Source organism: Lissotriton vulgaris, unplaced genomic scaffold (genome assembly GCF_964263255.1).
Source record: "Lissotriton vulgaris unplaced genomic scaffold, aLisVul1.2 SCAFFOLD_2065, whole genome shotgun sequence".
In the NCBI taxonomy this organism is placed as follows: domain Eukaryota; kingdom Metazoa; phylum Chordata; class Amphibia; order Caudata; family Salamandridae; genus Lissotriton; species Lissotriton vulgaris.
In genome coordinates, this window is record NW_028246114.1 from 338,964 (window position 1) to 364,710 (window position 25,747).

General features: G+C 46.9%; 1 protein-coding gene across 1 annotated transcript in view; it reads left to right on the top strand.

Annotated features, from left to right (window-relative positions):
* The first annotated feature begins 1,634 nt into the window (after positions 1-1,634).
* The window catches only part of LOC147666143 (nicotinamide N-methyltransferase-like), a 95,677-nt gene continuing 71,564 nt past the window's right edge, over positions 1,635-25,747 (top strand). The window contains exons 1-2 of the mRNA XM_086949274.1: positions 1,635-1,820; positions 18,578-18,785. Coding sequence (XP_086805400.1) covers positions 1,673-1,820; positions 18,578-18,785 — 356 coding nt within the window. The 5' untranslated portion in view covers positions 1,635-1,672. The remainder of the gene's footprint in view (positions 1,821-18,577; positions 18,786-25,747) is intronic.

Consider the following 25,747-nt stretch of genomic DNA (forward strand, 5'->3'; position numbering starts at 1 on the left):
TGTGTTAAACATTATTTGCCGAATATGGCCTGTGATATGAACTTGGCAGTCGATTATGTAGTGTACCAGATTCCAGAAATTTCTGTCAGGTGGTGGGAGGGCCCAACATCTAAAAAAATTCAACTGGGGGGGCTCAACCTACAAAAGTTTGAAGACCTCTGCACTAAACTCTACCAGCCTTCAGTGCATCACTAGACGTCAGTACATTAAACTCTTGGTTATACCTTCACCCCCAGAAGTCCAGGTATTTGAATATGTTGAGAATACATTTTCATCTTGGGATGAAGGACAGGCCTTTGGGAAAAGCCTATTCAAGTATTTCTGGGATTTGGTCAGAATTTCCCGTGGAAAGCACCAGGCCCCCCATTCAGCCACAGTGAGTGGGAGAAACCACATATCAACAAGGTGGATCAGGTTTGGTGGAGATGTGAGTACCATACACAATCTGCAGTCATTTGGTGGTCTTATGCCGTACATCGACTTGGCCTCAACTATTGATGAGCTCTGCCAAGGTAGCTCTGTGCAGTGCATTGAGGACATAGTACTATGCTAACATCTACTCAACAAGCAACAGCATCTTAACACTACTAAAATGATTCAAAAGGAAGAAAGAAGTGCAGTCAGATGAAAACCTCTTGGAATGTGTGGTCGCTCAAGTATCACCACGGTCGTAAACATTATTCAGCCTCTACCATGAGCCACTGCGGTCAGGCAAATATGATGTGCTTCATATGTTCATGATTATGCTAACGTCACTCCATTGAATGTCTTATTGACATCGGTAAAACACACTGAAGAGTTAAAAACTTTCCCCATCAAAGTTGATGACTCTTCATCTCCTTTCCCTGAACTAAGGGTCACCACAGAATATGTTCTTCTTCTCCACGCTGACACAATCAAAAATCCAACATGGCTGGAAGAATATGCACCTTTCCCTCTACAACATTACCATGAACTTTAGTCAAAGCTCCTGGGTACACAATCGATTCTCAACACCAACATGGCCTCTACTGGAGTCCAGAGATGCAAGTCTAGGCGAGGCAGGCTCCATGAATTTGTAAGGAAGAGCAAAACATGGACCCCTGGTTTAAAAGTGAAGTTGGATTAGAGCTGAAGGGATGGGTATGTAAATAGAGTAATATCTGTTAGTGGATCATTTACAATGTAGATTTCACGTAGACATCATTTGCATTGTAGAATTCAGGTAGAAATCATTTACAATGTAGATTTCTAGAAGTCTTCATTTACAATGTAGATTTCTTGTAGACATCATTTGCAATGTAGAATTCAGGTAGAAATCATTTACAATGTAGATTTCTAGAAGTCTTCATTTACAATGTAGATTTCGTGTAGACATCATTTACAATGTAGATTAATTGTAGATATCATTTACAATGTAGATTTCTAGAAGTCTTCATTTACAATGTAGATTTCTTGTAGATATCATTTGCAATGTAGATTTCTAGAAGTCTTCATTTGCACTGTAGATTTCGTGTAGATATCATTTACAATGTAGATTTCACGTAGACATCATTTGCAATGTAGAATTCAGGTAGACATCATTTACATTGTAGATTTCTTGTATATATTCCTGATAATGCAGATTTCTTGTAGACATTGTGTGAGCGCAGACAACGAGCACTGAAAGCAGGAGAGCAGCACAGTGGAGAGCATGGCCTCTGGCATGAGTCTGAAGGAAATGTATGAGAAGTTATATGATCCACGAGCGTTGCTCCAGATGTACTATGGAGAAGACGGCCACTATGTGGAAGATACTGTTAATCAACTATTCCCTGCTTACCTGAGGATCTTATCATCAAGTGAGTACTATCTGTGTTACTCCTCACCACATAATGTGTGGTTAATTTTTTACGTTTAGTTGGGTGTGCCCCATTTCACCCACAGTTAATTAACAAAATATTGATCCATTTACAAGAGCAGTATTGATGAAGATAATTGTTATTGCTTGAAATGAGTAATTCTGTTGTATTTTTCAGATTACTTCATTTGGCTATCTACTTAGAGATTTTGGCTTTTTTTCATGCTTAAGGCATTGAAGCATTCCTTGAGACACATATGATTGAAATAATACTCTTTTTAATTAATTCATTACACACCTTAAATTGTATGTGAAATACAACATGCAAATGCCCATACTTCAGTCAATGGGAATAGTGTTTTGATCAGAAAAGCTTTCAAGAAAGATAGAACAACATGTGTGTGTGCTGAATTTCTGTTGTACCCATAGCAAAGAGACCGTTAAGGCTGCCCTGTCAGTATGATGATGTAACTAACTCCACAAACTAACAAGGCAAGTAATGTCTTTTAGCCTGGACAGTGAAGATTCTGCTGACACTTGGGTCACAAGTGGGGTCTGAGATTGAAGTCTTCATTTAAAATCATGCCTGTCCTCCTTCTCTTTTCATTTATTCACCTGCACTCAAACACTGACGGAAGGTGTATGTCCAGCATACGTAATTTACACACCTGTTATCACGAAACATTCAACCCATACTCCTCTGTGCATGTATCTAAGCACAATTTATTGAAATGCTTTTCTACATGGCCAGGTATCAAAAATACATTTTTAAACAAGTTTTACTTCTACCAAAACTTACTTGATCTGAGTTTCAAAACAGGTACAAATTAAGAAACTTTAATGAATGTGACTTCTCACCAATAAGCCACACCCAAACACTGCACTCCCACTTTTGGAGGCAAATATACCACTGCACCTTTAAATAATAAATGTTTGAGCAACACTCCCAAAAGACGAGGCAAAGACCCACCACCTCCCTTAAGGCGAGGTAAGAAAACAAATCCAGGTGCATCTAACATGACAAACAAGTTTATTTATGCAATATTTTAGAAAAGCAGGCCGAATATATCAGTAATTGCAGACTCCCAAATATCAAGTGAACAATTAAATGAACGATTGAAATATAATGCAGTATATACAAGTAGCAAAGAGTAGCAAATATATATATGTATTTGGTTAGGAACACCTCACCGATTGATATGGCATCATCCTTGCCAACTCAAGCTGGGGGAAGCCCGTCACCAGCCCAGGAAGGAGTTCAATCAGGACTCAAGTTCTGTCACCACATCAGCAATATGTCTATTCTGTGGTGAATTTCCACCTGGCCCTCGAAGGTTCCAAGCTTAAAAACCATTACTAAATGTAAGACAAAGCTTCTAGAAAACCTCACCCCCTTCTTATTAGAAAAGACTGAGCTGGCTGTACCAGTCTGGGTCAAGGCCAAGACGAAGGCTAGCCAGGCTCCCGTATTTTGTCTTCGAGGCAGAGTTGCACATTCCTCAGATAATATCCAGTCCACTCTGGTCAGTGAAGAGCAAAAAACAAGTGAGGAAAAATGCCCTCCCACTTTGCAGCTACGTGCGAGCAGCAAGGCAAAGCCAGAAAGCAAGATGACATGAGGCCATGTCAAAGCCAATAGTAAGACCTCATAATTAACCTAAACAACTTGCAAGCACTGCTGTGCACGCAGAAGCAAGGCAAAGTCAGAAAACAAGATGACATGAAGCCATTTAAAGCAAATGGTAAGAACTATAATGAACCCAAACAACTTGAAGCAAGGGTGTTAGAAATGGGGTAGCCAATTCTACGGGGGGTAGCATGGTGCAGAGCGGGCATGCCAAACTCCTGAGGACATGTGTGAAGCATCCATGCAGTACCCACAGACGACACACCAGGCACACCTCAAAAGAGACACAACACCGGTTTGGATGTAAAAGAATAACTCATGTATTGTGTCCAACCTGTAAAAGTAAGACACCGTAATCACAGTGGGGCGCCAGGGCAATGTACACCAGGGGGTTATTCACAGGGGTAATCAGAAAAAGAATAAAAAGGTAAGTCCGTTAGTTTCCAGGGCTGAAATAAAGACAAAGAGTTATCACATGACATGAAATATCAGCAATATCAATGTGAGGGAAAGAACACTAGGCGTGAAAGCCCAATATGAATAAACTACTTAGGCCAGCAACACTGTGCACATAAACATGGCATCGACAACATTTAGCCACAGTCCTCCTAATACAGCGCGGTAGGATCAGGCAATATAGCGCTTAGCAGGCAGCCATTCTTTTAGGCCAGGCAGTGCTTCGCAGGCACAGTTCCTCACAGCACAGCGCTTTAGGGGGATAGCGCTTGGGGGGCAAGCAGTCCCAATAGTAAGCCCCAGGGTAACGCTCCTCACCTCCTGGGGGCGGGGGTCCAGTCCAAGGCGCTCCTTCCCTTCCAGGAGCTCTTAGGCGCAGCGCTTGCGTGGCACCAGGTCCCACCAGCCTCAGGGACCTAGGGGGGGGCCTCCTTCTCAAGGGGGCCAGGGAACAGAGCAGCAGGCACTACTGGGCCAGGTCAGCAGTTAGTGGGGACTCATCAAAACAGGGTGGTAGGCTTTCACCATCCCCACTGTAGCGTGGCCCTCCTACTCAGCAGCCTGAACTCCTGAAGTGGGGCTTCCACTAGCCCTGGGGACAGTAGAGGGGTTCTAGATGGGTGCAGGGTCCAGCACACAGGCCCAAGTGGCGGTATCCCCTGGCAGAAGGTCCCCTCATGTTCCTGTCCCAGCTCTGTCTCTGTACATTGTGGCACATCCCCCTTATTTATCTCCCCTTACCCCACCTCCCAGACAGTGCCAGAAGCTTCTGGAATTCTCTGGCGAACTGGTTTAAACTGGCTCAGGGGGAGGAGAAGAGCACCCTGGGTGCCAGGCTTTCCCTCCAAAAGCTAGGGTGGCTGGGTACCAAACATCTAGACCGCTAACCTACTGCAGTCAGGTGGCACATCGCACAGCCATGGCAGTCATTTCAAATGCAGCATTCCATCAGGGTACATTCTACACAATGGGGGGAAAATAAGTGCACACCATTGCATCACATTATCACATTAACATGGCGTCTCACACCACACATGGCCTGTACAGTAACCTTTACCCTGGGGGACACATCCTGAATTAGGGGGGAGAAAACCGAAAAATTTCGGGGAGAAGGGCCAAGTCCAACAAAGGGAAAGTCAGAAAACAAGATGACATGAAGCCATTTAAAGCAAATAGTGCACGCAGGAAAACTGCAGCAAGGCACAGTCAGAAAACAAGATGGCGTGAGGCCATGTCAAAAACAATAGTAAGCGCTCATAATTCTCATAAGTGTACAATACACATTTCTGCACAACTGCTTATAGCGTCACATACTTTATCTCTCAATGTAGAACACGAGCACATGTGTGCACCACCGATCACAACACTGAACTTCAACACTCCACACCTCTCTCTCCCTCTCACGCCTTCAAATGTACACACCACACCTCCTATTCTTGGCAACACTGTTCTACTTCGTGACAGCTCCCACTGAAAGACAGCAAGATTACAAGACAGAAGAGAAGCAGGCATATGCAGGACCATCCTACATTAAGGCTAGGGTAAAATAACACACTAAAGTCAATTAAAATGGTGTTAGTCGAAGGTCATCATAAGGTGCCCAATCACAAGAGTGCCTCTTTCACTACAGACACATGGTAGTTACGTTTATACATTAGTGTAGATTACACCTGCCTCACTGATTCATAATTCTATGTTTCTTATACATGAGTTTGAATGTCAGAGCTCACTTACGCCTTTTAGTGAACATGTTTTCCTATTCCCACCTTACCATGTGCACTTTACACATTCATATCTGCACAAATGCTGAAGGTTAGGAAAGTTCTGGAATTTAAAGTCATGCGTAGAAAACACAGTTGCATCTGGCATTAATCGCGGGCAGAGGTGCGGGGGTCGCGCGGGGAGGGTTCGACTGGTAAATGTAATAATTCATTTTTAAAAAACGTACCTGTCCGCCTGCCAGGCCCTTCATTTTCAAAGCTCCGGTTCCAGCTCCTGCTCTCCTCTCCTGCCTCCGGCAGGATCAGGAAGCATGCAGCCTCCCTCCCCACCCCTAAGCCAATCACACCGCTGCAATGGCAGCATTGTGATTGGTGGGGACGCCGGCCAGCCGGGTGCCTTTGGGAAGGTCATTTTCTCCTTGTAGGCTGCATGGCAGTCTGCATACAGAAAGGGCAGAGTGCACATTATTGGTTTTATCGGCCCCAGAGGGCCAACCAAACCAGTCATGCTCACTCAGGAGTGGGCACACTACTCTTTCCATGCCCAGCCTTGCTCGTAGAGCAGCCTCGTCCCCCACCCGCAACCAAACACTTCTGCTTTCTTGCAGTGTGAGAAGCAGAAACATAAAATGGTAGTTTTACCATTTTATGTTTCTGCTTCTCGCACTGCGAGGAAGCAGTGGGGCGACGCTCCTCCGCCCCAGTGGAGGAGCCTCACCTGAGAAAATACAAGGTTTGTGATTTCTTAACTGCAACACTTACTCAATCACAAGTAGGAAATCGCTATTCCTAATGTATGAAAATGTATAAGTCTTAAATAGCGATTCATCACTTGCAGGGTGTCCTGCTGGGGTCAATAGACCATCATGTCTTTGATTGGTTACCACCACCTTTGAGGTGTCAGTAAGAAATTCATATTTTGCGACCCTAATTCATACATAGCACTGTTTGGAAGAGATGCCCTAAACACACACTTTCCAGGTACAAAATTGATAAACACAAGTTGTGATTCGGCAAAGTGTTACCAATTTGTGATTTGCACATATGAAAAAGCGTTTTTGCAGTCAGTGCAGTCAGACAAGGCTCAATTATGCGAATCGTGCCACTTCTAACCTCAAAATTGTCCTTGTGTTTTTTTTTTGGATTAGATTTCTCTTTCTGCAAACAGGGGATTTTCTATTCTGCCTCCTCTCCTGAATACTCTGTGATTTGCACACAGTGTGATGCAGTTTGTCACACTGACTGCAGGACTTTCACATGGGATTTTCCCATCAGCCCTTGTGCACACTCCTGGGACCATTCATGTCTAAATTAAGTTGAGAAATACATCTCAACTTACAATGGACAACTCAGGAGTGAGTAGTTTGCTATGAGATATATCACATGTATTTGCCCCTGTTTGACTATTTTTCAATTCAGAGTGGTTCATGCTACTTCAGATATTTGTCAAAGTAACAAGAGGTCCTTAGTATATAGGAATAAGAAGAGACAAAAATATAGACCACAATGGGCTACCATATATTTCTCAATTCCTTGTCCAGCCGGGCAAGGAATGTTTATTGATTTGATAGATAGTTGGATTTTAGAAATACAACACATAACCCAAAACAGTCAGGTTATGGTAGGGCACAGTCCTGTGCCGTACGTGGAGAAGACGGGGGAGTGGGTGAAAGAAATATCAGGCAAACATGGTGAGCTTACAGGTCACTGATAAGGATTTACAATGACAGTGTATCCTGGAGTTACTCATACAAACAATAATACAATAGAATCACATGTATGAAGTACTCTACAAAGAGTCGACGTTTCGATCCCAAGCTCTGTTATAGAGGGATCATCTTCAGGACATGAAAAATAAATTTGCCTGAATGAAGCTTTTTAAATGCCAAGTTATGGTCTGGAAAAATTCTCTTTAAATGGAGTGGCCTGTGTAGTGGGATCGCCAGGCGATGTCCATTTGTCACTTGTCCCTTAGTTACGGGGCAATCTTTGAGATGAAGCTTGGGGGCTCAGTGCCGGTACCGAGGTTCTTTATTCAGTCATGGCGTCACTTTAGAATACTTTACAGGTTTCTGAATGGTGCACCGGGTTTATGCTTTACCGGCGCCACGATTTTCTACATGCATTAATTGCGTTGAGGGTAAATAACTGGTTAACGTGCGTCCTCGGGAGAGAAGCAACTTTTGGGAAGGCTGGCTTGTATTTTGTAGTATTCCAGATAGGGTCACGTGATAAATTGGTTCCGGTTACAGCCGTAGTAAGTGCGCCGGGAGGGTCGCGAACTGCAAGAAGAGCACTTTCGGATTAGTTTCTTTTTAAGATAGGGTGCATTCGTCCGGCGTAGTCAATGGTGCCGTATTGACGGGACGGCCAGGATGATCACTGGTCCGCGGGAAATGCGTGGGTACTCTGCATACGCCTTCGCAAGCTGAATCTGGCAGGACAAGGAATTGAGAAATATATGGTAGCCCATTGTGGTCTATACAGTATTTTTGTCTCTTCTTATTCCTATATGCTAAGGACCACTTGTTACTTTGATAAATACTTGATACCCATGGTCCCGAGCCATTTACTGGGTTCCCCTTGTTTTCCTTTCATGCTACTTCAGAGGCATAAGTCAGAGAACAATCCTCTGTAACCCAGACCCTTTGTGCATGGATAATATTCCCCTGATAAAAAGAGAGACATGTTTACAAGGGGCGATCAGTTACAGACCTGCAGAAAGAACTGCTGCTCCTGGGGAGGCTCTAGATTTGGCAATTTTGAGACATGAGTCTGCCACCGGAACCTATTTATGTATTCATTATTTCATTATTTCAAGCATGTAAGATTTACAAAGAGGGATATGTCAGACAAAATTTGAAGCCTTTTCTGTGAGACCTCGGGTAGTCAGTGGTTAGAGGGTTGTTTCCTGTGTGGCGCTGGGACATTCAGTCGTTTAGGGCAGTATCCTGTGTGGATCCTGGAGAACTCAGTGGTTACCGGGCAGTTTCCTGTGTCTGGGTATTGAGGCAGTCAATGGTTACAGAGCAGTTTCCTGTGTGGTCCTGGGGCCCCAGTGTTTAAAGGGCAATAGCATGTGCGAGTCCTGGAGCCGTTTGTGATTACGGGGGAAAATCCTGTGAAGTCCTTGGGCAGTCAGTGGTTATAGAGCAGTATCCTGTGTGGTCCTGGGGTAGTCCTTGGTTACAGGGCTGTTTCCTGTGTGGGTCCTGGGGCAGTCAGTGGTTACAGTGAGGTCTCATGAGTGGTCCTGGGGCAGTCAGTGGTTATAGGACAGTATCCTGTGTGGATCCTGGAGAACTCAGTGGTTACTGGTCCGTTTCTAGTGCCTGGGTAATGAGTCAGTCAGTGTTTACAGGGCAGTATCCTGTGAGTTCTTTCGGAAGTCAGTGGTTATAGAGCAGTATCCTGTGTGTTCCTGGGGCAGTCTGTAGTTACAAGACAGTATCCTTTGTGACTCTGGAACAGTCAGCGGTTACAGGGCAGTATCCTGTGTCTGGGTTCCAGGGCAGCCAGTGGTTAACGGACAGTTTTCTGTGTCTGGGTCCTAGGGCAGTGAGTAGTTACAGGGCAGTTTCCTATCTGGTCCTAGGGCAGTCAGTGTTTACAGGGCAGTGTCTTGTGTAGTCCTGGAGCAATCAGTGTTTATAGGGCAATAGCATGTGTGAGGTCCCAGGGCAGTCAGTGGTTATAAGGCAGGATCCTGTGTGGTCCTGGGATAGTAAGTGGTTATAGAGCAGTATCCTTTGTGGATCCTTGAGAAGTCAGTGATTGATTACTGGGCAGTTTCTTGTGTCTGGGTCCTGGGGCAATCAGTGGTTACAGGGCAGTATCCTGTGAGGTCCTTGGGTAGTCAGTGGTTATAAAGCAGTATCCTGTGTAATCGTTGGGCAGTCTGTGGTTAAAAGACATTATTCTTTGTGGCTCTGGGACAGTCAGTGGTTACATGGCAGTTTCCTGTGTCTGGGGAAATCAGTGGTTAACAGACAGTGTCCTGTGTCTGGGTCCTGGGGCAGTCTGTGGTAAGAGGGCAGTTTCCTGGCGGTCCTGGGGCAGTCAGTGTTTACAGGACAGTTTCCTGTGTAGTCCTGGAGCAATCATTGTTTATAGGGCAGTAGCACATGTGAGGTCCCAGGGCAGTCAGTGGTTATAGCGCAGTATCCTGTGTGGTCCTGGGATAGTCAGTAGTTACAGAGCAGTGTCCTGTGTAGATCCTTGAGAAGTCAGTGATTGATTACTGGGCAGGTTCCTGTGTCTGGGTTCTGAAGCAGTCAGTGGTTACAGGGCAGTATCCTGTGAGGTCCTTGGGTAGTTAGTGGTGATAGAGCAGTATACTGTGTGGCTCTGGGGCAATCTGTAGTTACAATACAGTATCCTGTGTGGCTCTAAGACAGTCAGTCGTTACAGGGCAGTATACTGTATAGTGCTGGGGCAGTTCGTTGTTACATGGCAGCTTCCTGTGAGGGTCCTAGGGCAGTCAGTGCTACCAGGGCAGTTTCATGTGTAGTCCTTGGGCAGTCAGTAGTTGCAGGGCAGTAGCATATGTGAGGTTCCAGGACAGTCAGTGATTATAGGGCAGTATCCTGTGTGGTCCTGGGACAGTCAGTGGTTACAGGGCAGTATCCTGTGTGGATCCAGAAGAAGTCAGTGGTTACTGGGCAGTTTCCTGTGCATGGGACCTGAGGCAGTCAGTGGTTACAGAGCAGTTTCCTGTGTATGGGACCTGAGGCAGTCAGTGGTTACAGAGCAGTTTCCTGTGTGGTCATGGGGTCGCCAGTGTTTAAAGGGCAATAGCATGTGCGAGTCCTGGAGCAGTTTGTGATTACAGGGCAGAATCCTGTGAAGTCCTTGGGCAGTCAGTGGTTATAGAGCAGTATCCTATGTGGTCCTGGGACAGTCAGAGGTAATAGGACAGTGTCCTGTGTGGTACTGGGGCAGTCAATGGTTACAGGGCGGCGCCCTGTGCAGTCCTGGGGCAGTCAGTGGTTATAGGGCAGTGTCCTGTGTGGTCCTGGGACAGACAATCATTTTAGGGCAGTAACCTGTGTGGATCCTGGAGAAGTCAGTGGTTATTGGGCTGTTTCCTGTGTCTGGGTCCTGAGGTAGTCAGTCGTTACAGGGCAGTATCCTGTGAGTTCCTTGGGCAGTCAGTGTTTATAGAGCAGTATCCTGTGTGTTCCTGGGGCAGTCTGTATTTATAAAACAGTATCCTCTGTGGCTCTGTTACAGTCAGTGGTTTCAGGGCAGTTTCCTGTATAGTGCTTTGGCTGTCAGTTGTTACATGGGCGTTTCCTGTGTCCGGGTCCTGGGGCAGTCAGGGGTTACTGGGCTGATTCCTGTGTGGGTCCTGGGGCAGTCAGCGGTTACTGGGTCGTTTCCTGTGTCCGGGTCCTGGGGCTGTCAGTGGTTACCAGACAGTTTCCTGTGTCTGGGTCCTTGGGTAATCAGTGCTTACAGGGCAGTTTCCTGTGTGGTCCTAGGGCAGTCAATGTTTACTGGGCAGTACTGCGTGTGAGTCCTGGGGCAGTTTGTGACTACAGGGCAGTATCATGTGAGGTCTTGTGGCAGTCAGTGGTTATAGGGCAGTTTCCTCTGGGCTCCTAGGATAGTCAGTGTGTACAGACCAGTGTCCAGTGTGAATACTGTTATTTATTACTGGTGTCCCATGACCATTACACCGGGTCACTCCCTTTGGGCTCTTGTCTCTCCAAGGGTATGGGGGCATCACCTCATGCTCCTGGGGGGGAGGGCTTTCGAACGTAGAGTTCAGTAGAACAATATACCACTCAACAGACCTAACAAATCTACAATCTGCTTTACAAAAGTAAATATTTTATGTGACATGACAAGAATAAGAGGGAATTCTCCAAGCTTCTCAACACTAAATAATCATTCATGAGAGGTGCTCAGACAGGCAGACAGGTGAACAGAGAGATAGACAACCTAAAGAGGTATGTCTTCAGTAGTATGTTACTGAAGCGGAAGAGAGTGCTGCGGTTTGGCGCTGGCCACAAAGATGACTCTGCCTCGTACCCGGGCATCTGCTGAGGAGGGGTGACCAGAAGGGATTGACTCTCTGAGCCCTAGCACTTGACTCTGTCAGACAGAAAAGATGGAGTGTTTGACAAGACCATGAAACATGTGTAGACCCTGCACACCTCAATGACGCTGCTTTAAACGTCAAACAATACTGTTTATTATAGTGATCTGTGTGTAGCACCTAAGGGTGTGTACACATCCCACACGAATCAAGATCAAAAGGCAGGCCAGCAACCGACCGGCCTGCAACACGAAGGCGCGCACAACTTAAGTGATATACAACATATAAAACATGGAAGCATTAAATTCATTTCTTCCAGAATTTCTAATCTCATTTCATTTCATTGTGATCATGAAAATCTTCTATCATTTAATTACAAGGGCACATAAGTCACTGTGCTACTAATTCCATTGTAATAAAACCAAAGAATTCAGTTGCAGTTTCATTACGTAACAATCTGATCAAACAAGAGTCACCATAGCCCAATGCATGCTGGGATTACTGTCCCTTCGTCAGGGGCACATCTGTGAAAAAAGGAATAACAATGAAACACATAAATATGTACAAACAAAGAAAGATACCCAACCAGCCTACCCAACGCATGCCTCTCCTGCATCTCCTTCCCCCTTCACAGCCATGTGATGTGGACTCCTGAATGTTGAAAACAGCCCCATGTGAAAGTGTCCAAAGTGTGCATCTAGATGAAAAAAGGAGAACCAGTCCCCCTAATCAGTCAGGCCACTTAAATGTAAATGTAGCATACTCACATGACGCGCTGCTCGCTGTTCGTTCAATCCGAGCCTCGGTAGTGACGTATGCTAAAAGAAGAGGTGCACAAACCCCTGGTGAAGAGCCCTGAAGGCTGCACATCACTGGACCAATCACAACAAGGAAAGCTCATACCTTCAACTGTCGTAAAACAGCGAAGACGGGGCTGTCAGCAGCAAACACAAACCTACGAAAGGAACGCTCTTGCAAGACGGACTCTACAATGACATGAAAACAACCTGCCTCGGTGTAATATCAGTGGGTGCCAAACCAGATGTAGCGCTTTCGTTGCATATTCAAATCTTTCGTTTCCACTCGGTCTTGCCAACGCAAAGGATGCCGCGTGGGCATTTCATCGAGTAGAGAGCATTGTTGGGATTGCAGTCCCCATCATAGAGCAGCTTGATGCTCTCACCTGTGCGCGGATGGGTCATGATATTACATTCTTGCAGTGAATGCAATTATGGCATTTCCTCATACCAGCATATCCGTCTTTTAAAGGGTTGCTTTAGTGGCGAGCAGTTCTTTGATATTTCTAGATCTTATATAAGCAAATAACGGTTTAGATGTGAATACATTTCTGAAAGCAGTCTCTTACTGTAGAAGCTCCCATCTTCCTGTACTAATATTCTGAATTTTTCTGTGAATTAGTTGAACATTTGGAAAGAAACCCCATCTTTTGTGTTTCTGTCTTTCCTTCAGTAAACCTCCTCGCTCCTGCAATAATGCTTTGTGCCTGAGCATCGAGAGGTTTGCTGGGATATCCTCGACTTATGTCTTTAGTCTTCAGATCCACAATGGTAGCTTCACCTTTCGTACTGTCAGAAACTCCTAAAACCTGAGAATATGGAAGATTCCTCAGTAGAGTTGGTGACTGAAATAACAGAGCGCTGTTTCGGTCCGTTGGGTTTTGGTACAAGCTGGTATGTGAACCTTAGTCGGTGATCTCAACCCAAACATCTAGAAACGATACAGCTTTCTTACTCATGGTGTAAGTGAATTTAATCCTAGTGTTTTTTGAGTCAAGTTAAGATTTCAATGTATACAGCGGATCGATAACCCACCAACTGAAGCAACTCGAGTTTATCACACAAAGAGAACTCACTCAGAGACTTCATGTTTCAACCTAAATCCAATATCATAAAGTGAAGGTAATCAATCAATCAATCAATCATCGTATTTATATAGCGCGCTACTCACCCAGAGGGTCTCAAGACGCTAGGGGAGGGGGGGTCCGCTACTGCTCGAACAGCCAGGTCTTGAGCTGCTTCCTGAAGGCCAGGTGGTCCTGGGTCAGGCGGAGGAAGGTCAGGAGGGAGTTCCAAGTCTTGGCGGCCAGGTAGGAGAAGGATCTTCCTCCTGTGGTGGCTCTTCGGATGCGGGGGACGGCGGCAAGGGCGTGGTTGGTTGATCGAAGCTGGCGTTTGGGAGTGTAGAAGTTGAGGCGGCTGTTGAGGTATCCTGGGCCTTGGCTGTGTAGGGCTTTGTGTGCGTGGGTGAGGAGTCGGAACGTGATTCTCTTGTTGACCGGGAGCCAGTGCAGGTCTCTCAGGTGTCCGGAGATGTGGCTGTGTCGGGGGATGTCCAGGATGAGTCTTGCTGAGGCGTTCTGGATTTGCTGGAGTCTCTTCTGGAGTCTGGCAGTGGTTCCGGGGTAGAGGGAGTTGCCGTAGTCCAGTCGGCTGGTGACGAGGGCCTGGGTGACCATCTTCCTGGTCTCGTGGGGATCCACCGGAAGATCTTACGTAGCATGCGCAGGATGTTGAAACATGACGCGGAGACGGCGTTGACTTGTCTGGTCATGGAGAGGGAGGAGTCCAGGATGAAGTCCAGGTTGCGTGCGTAGTCTGTTGGTTTGGGTGCACTGCCCAGGGCGAGGGGCCATCAGGAGTCTTACCAGGCGGAGGGCGAAGATCCCAGGATGAGGACTTCCGTCTTGTCTGAGTTCAGTTTCAGGCAGCTGTTCTTCATCCACTCGGCTACGTCTTTCATCCCCTCGTGTAGGCTGGCTCTGGCGGTGGCGGGGTCGTTGGTGAGGGAGAGGATCAGCTGGGTGTCGTCGGCGTAAGAGATGATGTTGAGGTTGTGTTGGCGTGCGATGGCCGCAAGGGGGCTCATGTAGACATTGAAGAGGGTGGGGCTGAGCAAGGAGCCTTGAGGAACGCCGCAGATGACTTTGGTGGCTTCTGATCTGAACGGGGGGAGGCAGACTCTCTGAGTCCTTCCGGCAAGGAAGGAGATGATCCATTCTAGTGCCTTCTATTGGATTCCGACGTTGCTGAGGCGCTGCTCTAGGGTGCGGTGGCAGACAGTGTCGAAAGCTGCGGAAAGGTCCAGGAGGATGAGGGCCACTGTTTCCCCGTTGTCGAGCAGGGCTCGGATGTCATCAGTGGCAGCGATGAGGGTGGTCTCGGTGCTGTGGTTGGCCCGGAAGCCGGACTGCGAGTGGTCGAGGGATCCATTCGTCTCGAGGAATGCGGCCAGCTGCATGTTGACGGTCTTCTCGATGACTTTGGCCGGGAACGGGAGGAGCAAGATGGGGCGGTAGTTTTTGAGCTTGGTGGGGTCCGCTGATGGTTTCTTCAGTAGAGTCCTGAGTTCGGCATGCTTCCAGCTCTCCAGGAAGGTCGATGTGTCGAAGGAGGTGTTGATGATGTCCAGCAGGTGGGGCGCGATGACGGAGTCGGCCTTGTTGAAGACGTAGTGAGGGCAGGGGTCAGTTGGGGATCCAGAGTGGATGGAGTTCATTGTGCTTAGGGTTTCCTCGGTGTTGATCGAGGTCCAGGCGCGGAGGGTGGTGGTGGGAGGTGCAGGTGCTGTCGTGGGGTGCGTTAGTTCTGTGCTGAAGCTGTTGTGTGTGTCCGTGATCTTGTTGTGGAAGTAGGAGGCAAGGGAGTTGCAGAGGTCTTGTGATGGGGTGATGTTGTTGTTTCCGGCGCTGGGGTTGGAGAGCTCTTTGACGATGTTGAAGAGTTTCTTGCTGTTGTGGGCGTTGTTGTCCAGTCGTTCCTTGAATGCGGTTTTCTTGGTGGTGTGGATCAGTTGGTGGTGTTTTCGAGTGGCGAGCTTGAGGGTGGTCATGTTGTCTGGTGTTGGGTCTCTGCGCCAGGCTCTCTCGAGGGCTCGGCAGTCCTCAGTGGGGCAAGGTCGTCTGCGCAGTTGCTGATCCATTTCATGAGGTTGTTGGCAGCCTGGCTGGGGTTCCCTGAGCTGGCGGGGGGGTCCTGGCTCAAGGAAGCGGCGAGCTGGTCAGCCATGATCTTGTTCCATCTTCTGCGTGCAACCTGTTGCTGGTGGTGGTGGATCGTGTTCTTTCTGTAGCTGAAGTGGACGCAGCTGTGGTCCGTCCAGTGGAGTCCGGTGGCGTGGCTGAAGGTGATGTCCTTGCTGGAGGAGAAGACGGGGTCGAGTGTGTGTCCGGCGTAGTGGGTGGGGTGGTCACCAGCTGCTTGAGACCGAGGGTGGCGAGGTTGTCCAGCAGGGTGGCGGTGTTGCGGTCGTTGTTGTTCTCCAGTTGGAAGTTGAGGTCCCCGAGGAGTATGTAGTCAGCAGAGGGGAGAGCGTGCGGGCTGATGAAGTCGGCGATGTCTTCGCTGAATTGTGTGCGTGGTCCCAGGGGTCTATAGATGAGGGTGCCTCTGAGGGGGGTCTTGGGGTCGGTGTGGATCTGGAAGTGCAGGTGTTCGGCGGTTGTGAGGGTGTCGTCGGAGTTGCTCGTGATGCGGATGGTGTTCCTGTGGATGATGGCGATGCCTCCTCCGGTCTGGTTGCCGCGGTCCCTCCGGATGATCTTGTAACCGTCTGGGATGGCGATGGCGATGTCGGGCGCTGAGGAGGCATTCATCCAGGTTTCCGTGAGGAAGGCGACGTCTGGTGATGTTGTGTCGAGGAGGTTCCAGAGCTCTACGGCGTGTCTGTGGACGGAGCGGGTGTTGAGCAGGATGCACTTCAGGTGGTTGCTGCTGGTTCCCGACTTGGTGGATGCGGGTGCGGTGCAGGTCCGGTTGCAGGAGAACTTGCAGGAGTGGCAGCTGAAGGGTCCTTGGGTGCGCCTCGGGGTGGCTCGGTAGCATCCAGGGATCCCGCAGGTGTTGGGAGCGATGAGTTCGGTGGCATTGTAGATCAGTCGGGTCGTCTTGCATCGGTGGGGGCCAGGGGTCCTGGCGCTGGGCGCGGTCCAGGTGCGGACGGGTGCAGACGGGCTTACCTTTGGCGGGCCTTTGGCGCACAATCGACGCACCCGCTGCGCGTACGCACGGTCGCCATTTATGGCGAAGTGGGAGGGAGGGAGGAGCAGCTGGGAGGTGGGAGCGGGGAGGGCACAGAAGGAAAAGGGGGCGTGGCCGTATGCTCAGCGGCGGGAAGCGGGGAGCGGGGCGGGGGGCACAGGGGCAGGGAGGGAAACGGTACAGCACTAACAATGTGGGATAATATGAGCAAACAGGCAATCAAAACAACAATATGGGGGACAGTACAGTACAATGCCAGAAAAACGAAAAAAAGCGATCAGAGTCAAACACGAGCACGTTGCTCCGGCGGGGGGGAGGGGGTTGTCGGGGCGGGCTCAGCGAGGCTGAGGTCAGCAGCGGGGGGGAACGCACACGCTACAGCTGGTGGCCGTGCGGCGCGGGGGTGTCCTGAGGACAGGTCACACTCACCTGCGCCGCACGGTCGCCATTTATGGCCAAGTGGGAGGGAGGGAGGAACAGCTGGGAGGCGGGAGTGGGGAGGGCACAGGAGGAAAAGGGGGCGTGGCCGCATGCTCGGCGGCGGGAAGCGGGGAGCGGGGCGGGGGGCACAGGGGCAGGGAGAGAAACGGTACAGCACTAACAATGTGGGATAATATGAGCAAACAGGCAATCAAAACAACAATATGGGGGACAGTACAGTACAATGCCAGAAAAACGAAAGAAAAGCGGTCAGAGCACGTTGCTCCGGCGGGGGGCGGGGTCGTCGGGGCGCGCTCAGCGAGGCTGAGGTAATCCCACGCAAGCTAAGACTGGCCAATAAACCTATGTTATACAGTTTGCAGAACAATACTCAATTCAAGGGAAAATAGTAGGCAATCCTTAATAAATGCTCTCTGGACTTGATGTTACTTCTAGTTGAAGAACTTGCTAAAACTATACACGAGCTGGAAGAGGAGATTGCAGTCATTTGAACAGATCTGTCAAGTAGAATGCCAGAGTTTGAATGGAAACTATTCCTATATGTCTTAAACATCAAACCGGATGTATATTGTAAAGAATTGCAAGAGACCAAGTTACGGAAATTCAAGCGTGATACGATTGATTACAAGCTGAATGAGACCTACACCTGGGCAGAGGTGTATGTTCAACGTCTTTTCACACGCAGGCCAAACACATCCTCTGAAGAAAGCATTGTGACAGACAAAGACACCGACACAGCGAGAATGCTAGTGAAGCGTGCACAATTGGTTAATGACGGGGCAACTGATAGTACAAAAGAAAAAGCAGGGTCATCTACGCAATCGGTTTCTTTTTTGTCCCAGGCACCGGACACGGGTCAACCACCAGACGTGAGCACAGAAAAAGGAAGCAAAAACAAGGCAAGGAAAAAAAAAAAGAAAAACACAAAGGGAAGAAAGGCCTGAGGAGCCAGGGCAAAACTTGTTGATCAATATATCTTCTAGAGCACTTACACTTCACAAAACAGCTATTTTGAATAAAGGGATTTCTTTTGTTCCAACATATACAGGTTGTTTCTTTGTATTACAATAGAATTAGTAGCACATAAACTTATGTGCACTTGTAATGAAATCATTGAAGATTTCATGATCACAATGAAATGAAATGAGATTAAAAATTCTGAGAGAAATGAATGTAATGCTTCCATGTTTCATATGTTGTATATCACTTAAATTGTGCGCACCTTTGTCTAGCAGGCTGGTCGGCTGCTGGCCCGCCTTTTAACAAGACTATGAAGCAGGTGGGGTGGCCGAGGAAGTTTATTAACTTTGGTAATTATGTCACCCCCTTCTGGTTTTCACTGCAGATTTATAACTTGATGTGACTGTCTCGGTCTTGTGGTGCACCTTTAAGTGTCTTTATGAGCTATACAGAAGTTGAGGCATCCTTTGATATCCCTGCAGTACACTGAAGTGTGAATGTTTCTCTGAGCAGGTGCTGTGGAAGGGGGCTCTCTGATCTACATTTGCACTGCCCCCCTCATCCATTACATCATCCCAGCCTGTGAGTATTTCTCTGAGATCACCTTCGCCTGCTTGAATGACAAGTCCACGGAGGAGCTACAGAAATGGGTGAAGAATGACCCTGATGCAGTGGATTGTAGTCACGCGATAAAGTTGTTGTGTGAACTCCAGGGCAGCAGGTAAGGATCCTACTATGTGAGAACCAAGCTCTTTTCTTTTTCTCTTCAGAAGATGGTATCTAAAACTATTATAAAAACCCCTGGTGTTCTTGGAGTCGACCACATTTGCCAGGGGAAGAGTGTGAGTGAATACTCAGTGGAATACACCTGAAAGTGCCACAGTGTATGTAAGGCTCCTTCTCCCTGTCAGAGGCAGTAGACAATCTTTGTGTCATGTAAGGCTGAATGTTTATCACACATTAACACTGGGCCACACCCTGCTCTAATGTCTCTGATGAACATATCTGGTGGACCTGGGATGATTCTTGCACTGGAGACTCAAGGGGACACTCAGGAGGTGTTTGTGAAATATGTTCTTCCACAAGATTGCTCTCAAGTCTACTGGTGATGGTGCTGACTAGCCCCATCCTTTTATACCTGTGTAGTCTGTTATCACTGGAACCCATGACTTCCTCTTGAGTGTGACAGGTGTGTGTAAAACATGTGGTGTACATGATGGCTTGTTGGACAACCAGCTGTGGGCCACCAGAGTACTTAGATGTTTCATTTCCATTTGACAATATTCATCTTTTTAGGTAGCTGTGTCTCACATCACTTCTATAAACACCTTTGTTGCTAATTCACCGCACCCACTCCCACAGAGGTAATTGTAGCCAGGGTGCTGTGTGTCCAGTTTGCCAAAATCAGTTTCAGATGTAAATCTTTTTGCCCACCTCACTGGATCTGAGGAGTTTGGAGAGATGAGATTGTGATGAGAACACTTTAACAAAGACTGTTTCTGGGGTATAATCGGTGCTATCAACTAGTCAAAAGAAATGTGCCACCCCTAGGTCTGTGGCCAGCTCTGGCAGTGAACAGCTGAAGCCCAGAAACAGTCCTTCTTACGCAGAAAAACTGACAGAAGTACACACTGCTTGTGAAAATTGTGGGATGTTTGCCATCTCCAGGGAATCATCGATATTGACAACCTTTGTAATGGTTAGTGCAGTGTACTGTGCAGTATCTGACATAAGGGCTTTTGAACATAATTCACATGCTGCACCTGCTCTCAGTGAAAGGTTGGTCTTAATGCACCTGTGAACCAGCTGCTAAAGTCCACATGCAGTGGGTTCCGTCTTCACTACCACGTTGAGCCTGATGGTGAAGTCCACCTGCAATGGGTTCAATCTTCACTACCACTTTGAGCCTGATGGTGAAGTCCACCTGCAATGGGTTCAATCTTCACTACCACTTTGAGCCTGATGGTGAATTCCACCTGCAATGGGTTCAATCTTCACTACCACTGTGAGCCTGATGGTGAAGTCCACCTGCAGTGGGTTCAATCTTCACTACCACTGTGAGCCTGATGGTGAAGTCCACCTGCAATGGGTTCAATCTTCACTACCACTTTGAGCCTGATGGTGAAGTCCACCTGCAATGGGTTCAATCTTCACTACCACTTTGAGCCTGATGGTGAATTCCACCTGCAATGGGTTCAATCTTCACTACCACTTTGAGCCTGATGGTGAAGTCCACCTGCGATGGGTTCAATCTTCACTACCACTTTGAGCCTGATGGTGAAGTCCACCTGCAGTGGGTTCAATCTTCACTACCACTTTGAGCCTGATGGTGAAGTCCACCTGCAATGGGTTCAATCTTCACTACCACTTTGAGCCTGATGGTGAAGTCCACCTGCAATGGGTTCAATCTTCACTACCACTTTGAGCCTGATGGTGAAGTCCACCTGCAATGGGTTCAATCTTCACTACCACTTTGAGCCTGATGGTGAAGTCCACCTGCGATGGGTTCAATCTTCACTACCACTTTGAGCCTGATGGTGAAGTCCACCTGCAGTGGGTTCTATCTTCACTACCACTTTGAGCCTGATGGTGAAGTCCACCTGCAATGGGTTCAATCTTCACTACCACTGTGAGCCTGATGGTGAAGTCCACCTGCAATGGGTTTAATCTTCACTACCACTTTGAGCCTGATGGTGAAGTCCACCTGCAATGGGTTCAATCTTCACTACCACTTTGAGCCTGATGGTGAAGTCCACCTGCAGTGGGTTCTATCTTCACTACCACTTTGAGCCTGATGGTGAAGTCCACCTGCAATGGGTTCAATCTTCACTACCACTTTGAGCCTGATGGTGAAGTCCACCTGCAGTGGGTTCAATCTTCACTACCACTTTGAGCCTGATGGTGAAGTCCACCTGCAATGGGTTCAATCTTCACTACCAGTTTGAGCGTGATGGTCAAGTCCACCTGAAATGGGTTCAATCTTCACTACCACTGTGAGCCTGATGGTGAAGTCCACCTGAAATGGGTTCAATCTTCACTACCACTTTGAGCCTGATGGTGAAGTCCACCTGCAGTGGGTTCTATCTTCACTACCACTGTGAGCCTGATGGTGAAGTCCACCTGCAATGGGTTCAATCTTCACTACCACTTTGAGCCTGATGGTGAAGTCCACCTGCAATGGGTTCAATCTTCACTACCACTGTGAGCCTGATGGTGAAGTCCACCTGCAATGGGTTCAATCTTCACTACCACTTTGAGCCTGATGGTGAAGTCCACCTGCAATGGGTTCAATCGTCACTACCACTTTGAGCCTGATGGTGAAGTCCACCTGCAATGGGTTCAATCTTCACTACCACTTTGAGCCTGATGGTGAAGTCCACCTGCAATGGGTTCAATCTTCACTACCACTTTGAGCCTGATGGTGAAGTCCACCTGCAATGGGTTCTATCTTCACTACCACTTTGAGCCTGATGGTGAAGTCCACCTGCAGTGGTTTCTATCTTCACTACCACTTTGAGCCTGATGGTGAAGTCCACCTGCAATGGGTTCAATCTTCACTACCACTTTGAGCCTGATGGTGAAGTCCACCTGCAATGGGTTCAATCTTCACTACCACTTTGAGCCTGATGGTGAAGTCCACCTGCAATGGGTTCAATCTTCACTACCACTTTGAGCCTGATGGTGAAGTCCACCTGCAGTGGGCTCTGTCTTCACTACCACTTTGAGCCTGATGGTGAAGTCCACCTGCAGTGGGTTCAATCTTCACTACCACTGTGAGCCTGATGGTGAAGTCCACCTGCAGTGGGTTCAATCTTCACTACCACTGTGAGCCTGATGGTGAAGTCCACCTGCAGTGGGTTCTGTCTTCACTACCACTTTGAGCCTGATGGTGAAGTCCACCTGCAGTGGGTTCAATCTTCACTACCACTGTGAGCCTGATGGTGAAGTCCACCTGCAGTGGGTTCAATCTTCACTACCACTGTGAGCCTGATGGTGAAGTCCACCTGCAATGGGTTCAATCTTCACTACCACTTTGAGCCTGATGGTGAAGTCCACCTGCAGTGGGTTCAATCTTCACTACCACTTTGAGCCTGATGGTGAAGTCCAACTGTAGCGGGTCCCATCTTTGGTTTACTTTGCTTTGAGGTGTGGAGTGGTAGTAGTAAGACTTTATTGATCAGTTAATTAAAACTTACAATACATCACAATATGATCACCAGATTAACCGTCATCAATAAATTACATCATAAAATCCGTCATCAATACGTTGGAAACCCATGATTTACTTAATGAAACCTCAAAGGAGAAATCGTTAACCTGAGACATATGATTTGTTGATTGATTGATTGATGTCGGATAATAATAATCTGCAACTTTAAACTACCACCTTTGGAAAATAATCCTGCTAACATGCCCAGTCCAGTGTGGGAGAAGGAGTGCTTTAATGTTCAAGTATTACAGAGCATGGGGTTTGCTCTAGTTTAATTCAATTGCAGTCAGCATATCCCAGCAGGTGCTACGTGCCTCTACTAAATATCCTACTTTGTATTAAGACTATTCTTATGGTAGCAGAACTACAAATAAAAACGTCCTACTTTATCACGATCCATCATACCTAATTCTCGTATTGACGGTTGAAGGTAAAATCATTAAAATTCATACTAAGTCGCCAGTTGAGATCACTTTTGAGCCCAGTATAAGTGGCACACAGGCAGCTCCTGCGGGCTACATGTACCATGGACAATTTCCGCTATAACTCAAACTTTGCTAGGTTTGACTCAGCGATAGACATAAACTTCAGGAATGTCCCACAAAATATCAAGTCACCTCCTTGGAGACAGACTTTACCTGTTTGTCGACAAGTTCATATAGTATTTCAATTAAAATGTATTATCTCAACAGTCATTTGCGCTCCGCCGTTAGGGCTGGGCAGGTACAGAGATTATGACAAATGTCTTCCTTAAAATAGTTACAAAGACAACATGATGACTCTTCAGACAATCTTTGCAAATCACCAAGTTGGTAAGAGAGCAGCTTTAGTTTTGGCTTTACACAAGTCAAACCCCCAAAGTATGAATGAAATTTTAGGGGGCCATAGAAACCTATAACCATTAGACACCACCGAGTTATCCATTTGGGATGAAATCTTTTTATTTGATCCATTCATATCTCTATCGAATGCAGTTCGAATATGGCATAAGGCCCAGAGCTCCTCCCCCTTCAAGGTAGTTAGGGCCAAGTTAAAATATTCACATGGTGCAGTATTTTCTTGGGTCACTTATTGTTTCCCACCCAATTGTGCTGAACATAGATCTTGGATAATATTTTTAGCTGTGGCAGAATTTCAAATACGACCCTAAACTACTTAGAAACTTCCACTGAAGACCAAACGGTAAGCAGATGAGGGCAGGCGAGGTAGATCAAACAGGCAACAGTAGGCTCCTGCAATTGCGTTATCAATTATTTTATCTGCTTTTCCTATCAATACCACAACTCTATACGCCAGAGAAGGGACATGATTAGCGGCCACTACTTGCAGGAGTGGCTCGAGGGACAAGCCTTTCAAAGAGTTATGTAATGCAGAGAAAACAGCTGATAGTGCATTATTTCTTCTTTGAATTGCTGAACCCTGGGGCATATTAACAAGGAGATGCGATAATTATCGCAAATCGTGCTTAGCGCGATATACTCTATCGCTGAATTACATCGCTGTTTTAGCAACGTATTAACAATGTTTTTCTAACAGGTGGTGTAATTGGAGCGATAGAGTGCGATTCACAGGAATAGCGCGTGAAGACCAGTGATGATTTCACAGCGCTAATGTACAGCTTGCTAATAGGCAGGTGTGGACTCACCCTGACAATCCACCTCCCATTGTCAAGATGGCTAAGTCAGGTTTTAATCAGGCGTTAAATACCGGCGATAATTGCGGTTAGCGCAACTTTTATTATCGCTTTGCGAGTCTGCTGCATGGCTTGCTAATATTGCGAAGCCATGTTAGCCAGCATTCCCATGTGGTGTAGCTCAGGAACACCTACTTTGCATGTCATTAGCGATATTAATCGCTGACATGCAAAGTAGCAAGGAAACACGCCCTAACGCTTGTTAGCGTGTCCTTGAGGATATTGAGATAACAAATTCCCACTTTTTCAGCGCTATGTGCCGAAAAAGCAGTTAAATAACTCTTGATAATATGCCTCTCTGTTTCTTAAATGAGCCTCAAGAGTAAATAACCAACCAAAGTATTTATACTCGAACACAGTTTTCAAAGCCGTCCCTTCTATATAGCATGCTGGTACGGATCTCCCCCTGACACAAGGATGCTTTTTATTTATTAAGATTGACTCTTAACCCATGATCCGCAGCGTACTGAGCAGTTGTGTTGATTAAACACTGAAGATCAACCTTTTTACAACTAATGAAAACAACGTCGTCTGCATACAACATGTGTGAAGCATTAAAACCAGGCACCGTAAGGGAAGGGGAATTGACCCCATTTTAAGGCAAAAGACATTCCAGCAAAATATAAATTAAATGAAAGGGGAGCCAGCACACAGCTTTGTTTTCGGCCATTTCTTGTTGGAAGTAGTTTGGAAATCGTTGAACCGTTATCCATCCTTGTCCTGGTATCTGTGTAGTGCAATTAGATAGCTCTTAGGCGTAGAGGAGAACTTCCCCAGTTCAACAGCGTGGACCACAAGATGTTTCTCTGCACCGTATTGAAAGCTACATAGCATATGTGCAGATTTAGGAACGATACCTTGCCTGTTCGATTAATAGAAAAGATAAACAATTGGTTCTTTCGGGTAATTATTTCTTCAAACAACTGACTTGATCAATGGTCTATTCTTAACAGAAATCAATTACTTTCAACAACACAAGCAACGACCATCAATAGTATTTATATGAGCTTTTATAAATTGCATCATTCATAAATACCCAAAAATGACTTTTTCATAAGACTGTCAAAACAACATGAAGTGCGCAACAGCTGACATTTTATGCTCAGTGATTTAGTGGTGGTGTCAAATATATACAAAGTGTTATACAGGGGAAACGGCCAGAGATGCAAGTTTATCGCAGAGTCTTTTAAATGGTCCATAGGATATTCGTCGACGTTTCAACCCTCTAAAGCTCCAGATCTGCGGCTTTACGTGTTAAAAAAAACAGAAAGATGATGTCAGGACACATAACTGGTCCCTTTATGGGACTCCTTGTCATCATGTTCATGGGCAGGAAGGAGAATAAACTGAGGTAAAGAGGCCACCCACAAGGGGAGAGAAGGTATCACAAGACTTACCACAAAAAGAAAGAGGCAGATGGCCTCACCCATAAGAGGAGAGAAGGTATTGCAAGAATTACCACAGAGATAAAGAGGCAGATGGCCCCACCCACACGGGGAGAGAAGGTATCACAAGAATTACCACAGAAAGAAAGAGGCAGATGGCCCCACCCACAAGAGGAGGGAAGGTATCACAAGAATTACCACAAAAAGAAAGAGGCAGATGACCCCACCCACAAGAGGAGAGAAGGTATCACAAGAATTACCACAGAAAGAAAGAGGCAGATGGCCTCACCCACAAGAGGAGAGAAGGTATCACAAGAATTACCACAGATAGAAAGAGGCAGATGGCCCCACCCACACGGGGAGAGAAGGTATCACAAGAATTACCACAGAAAGAA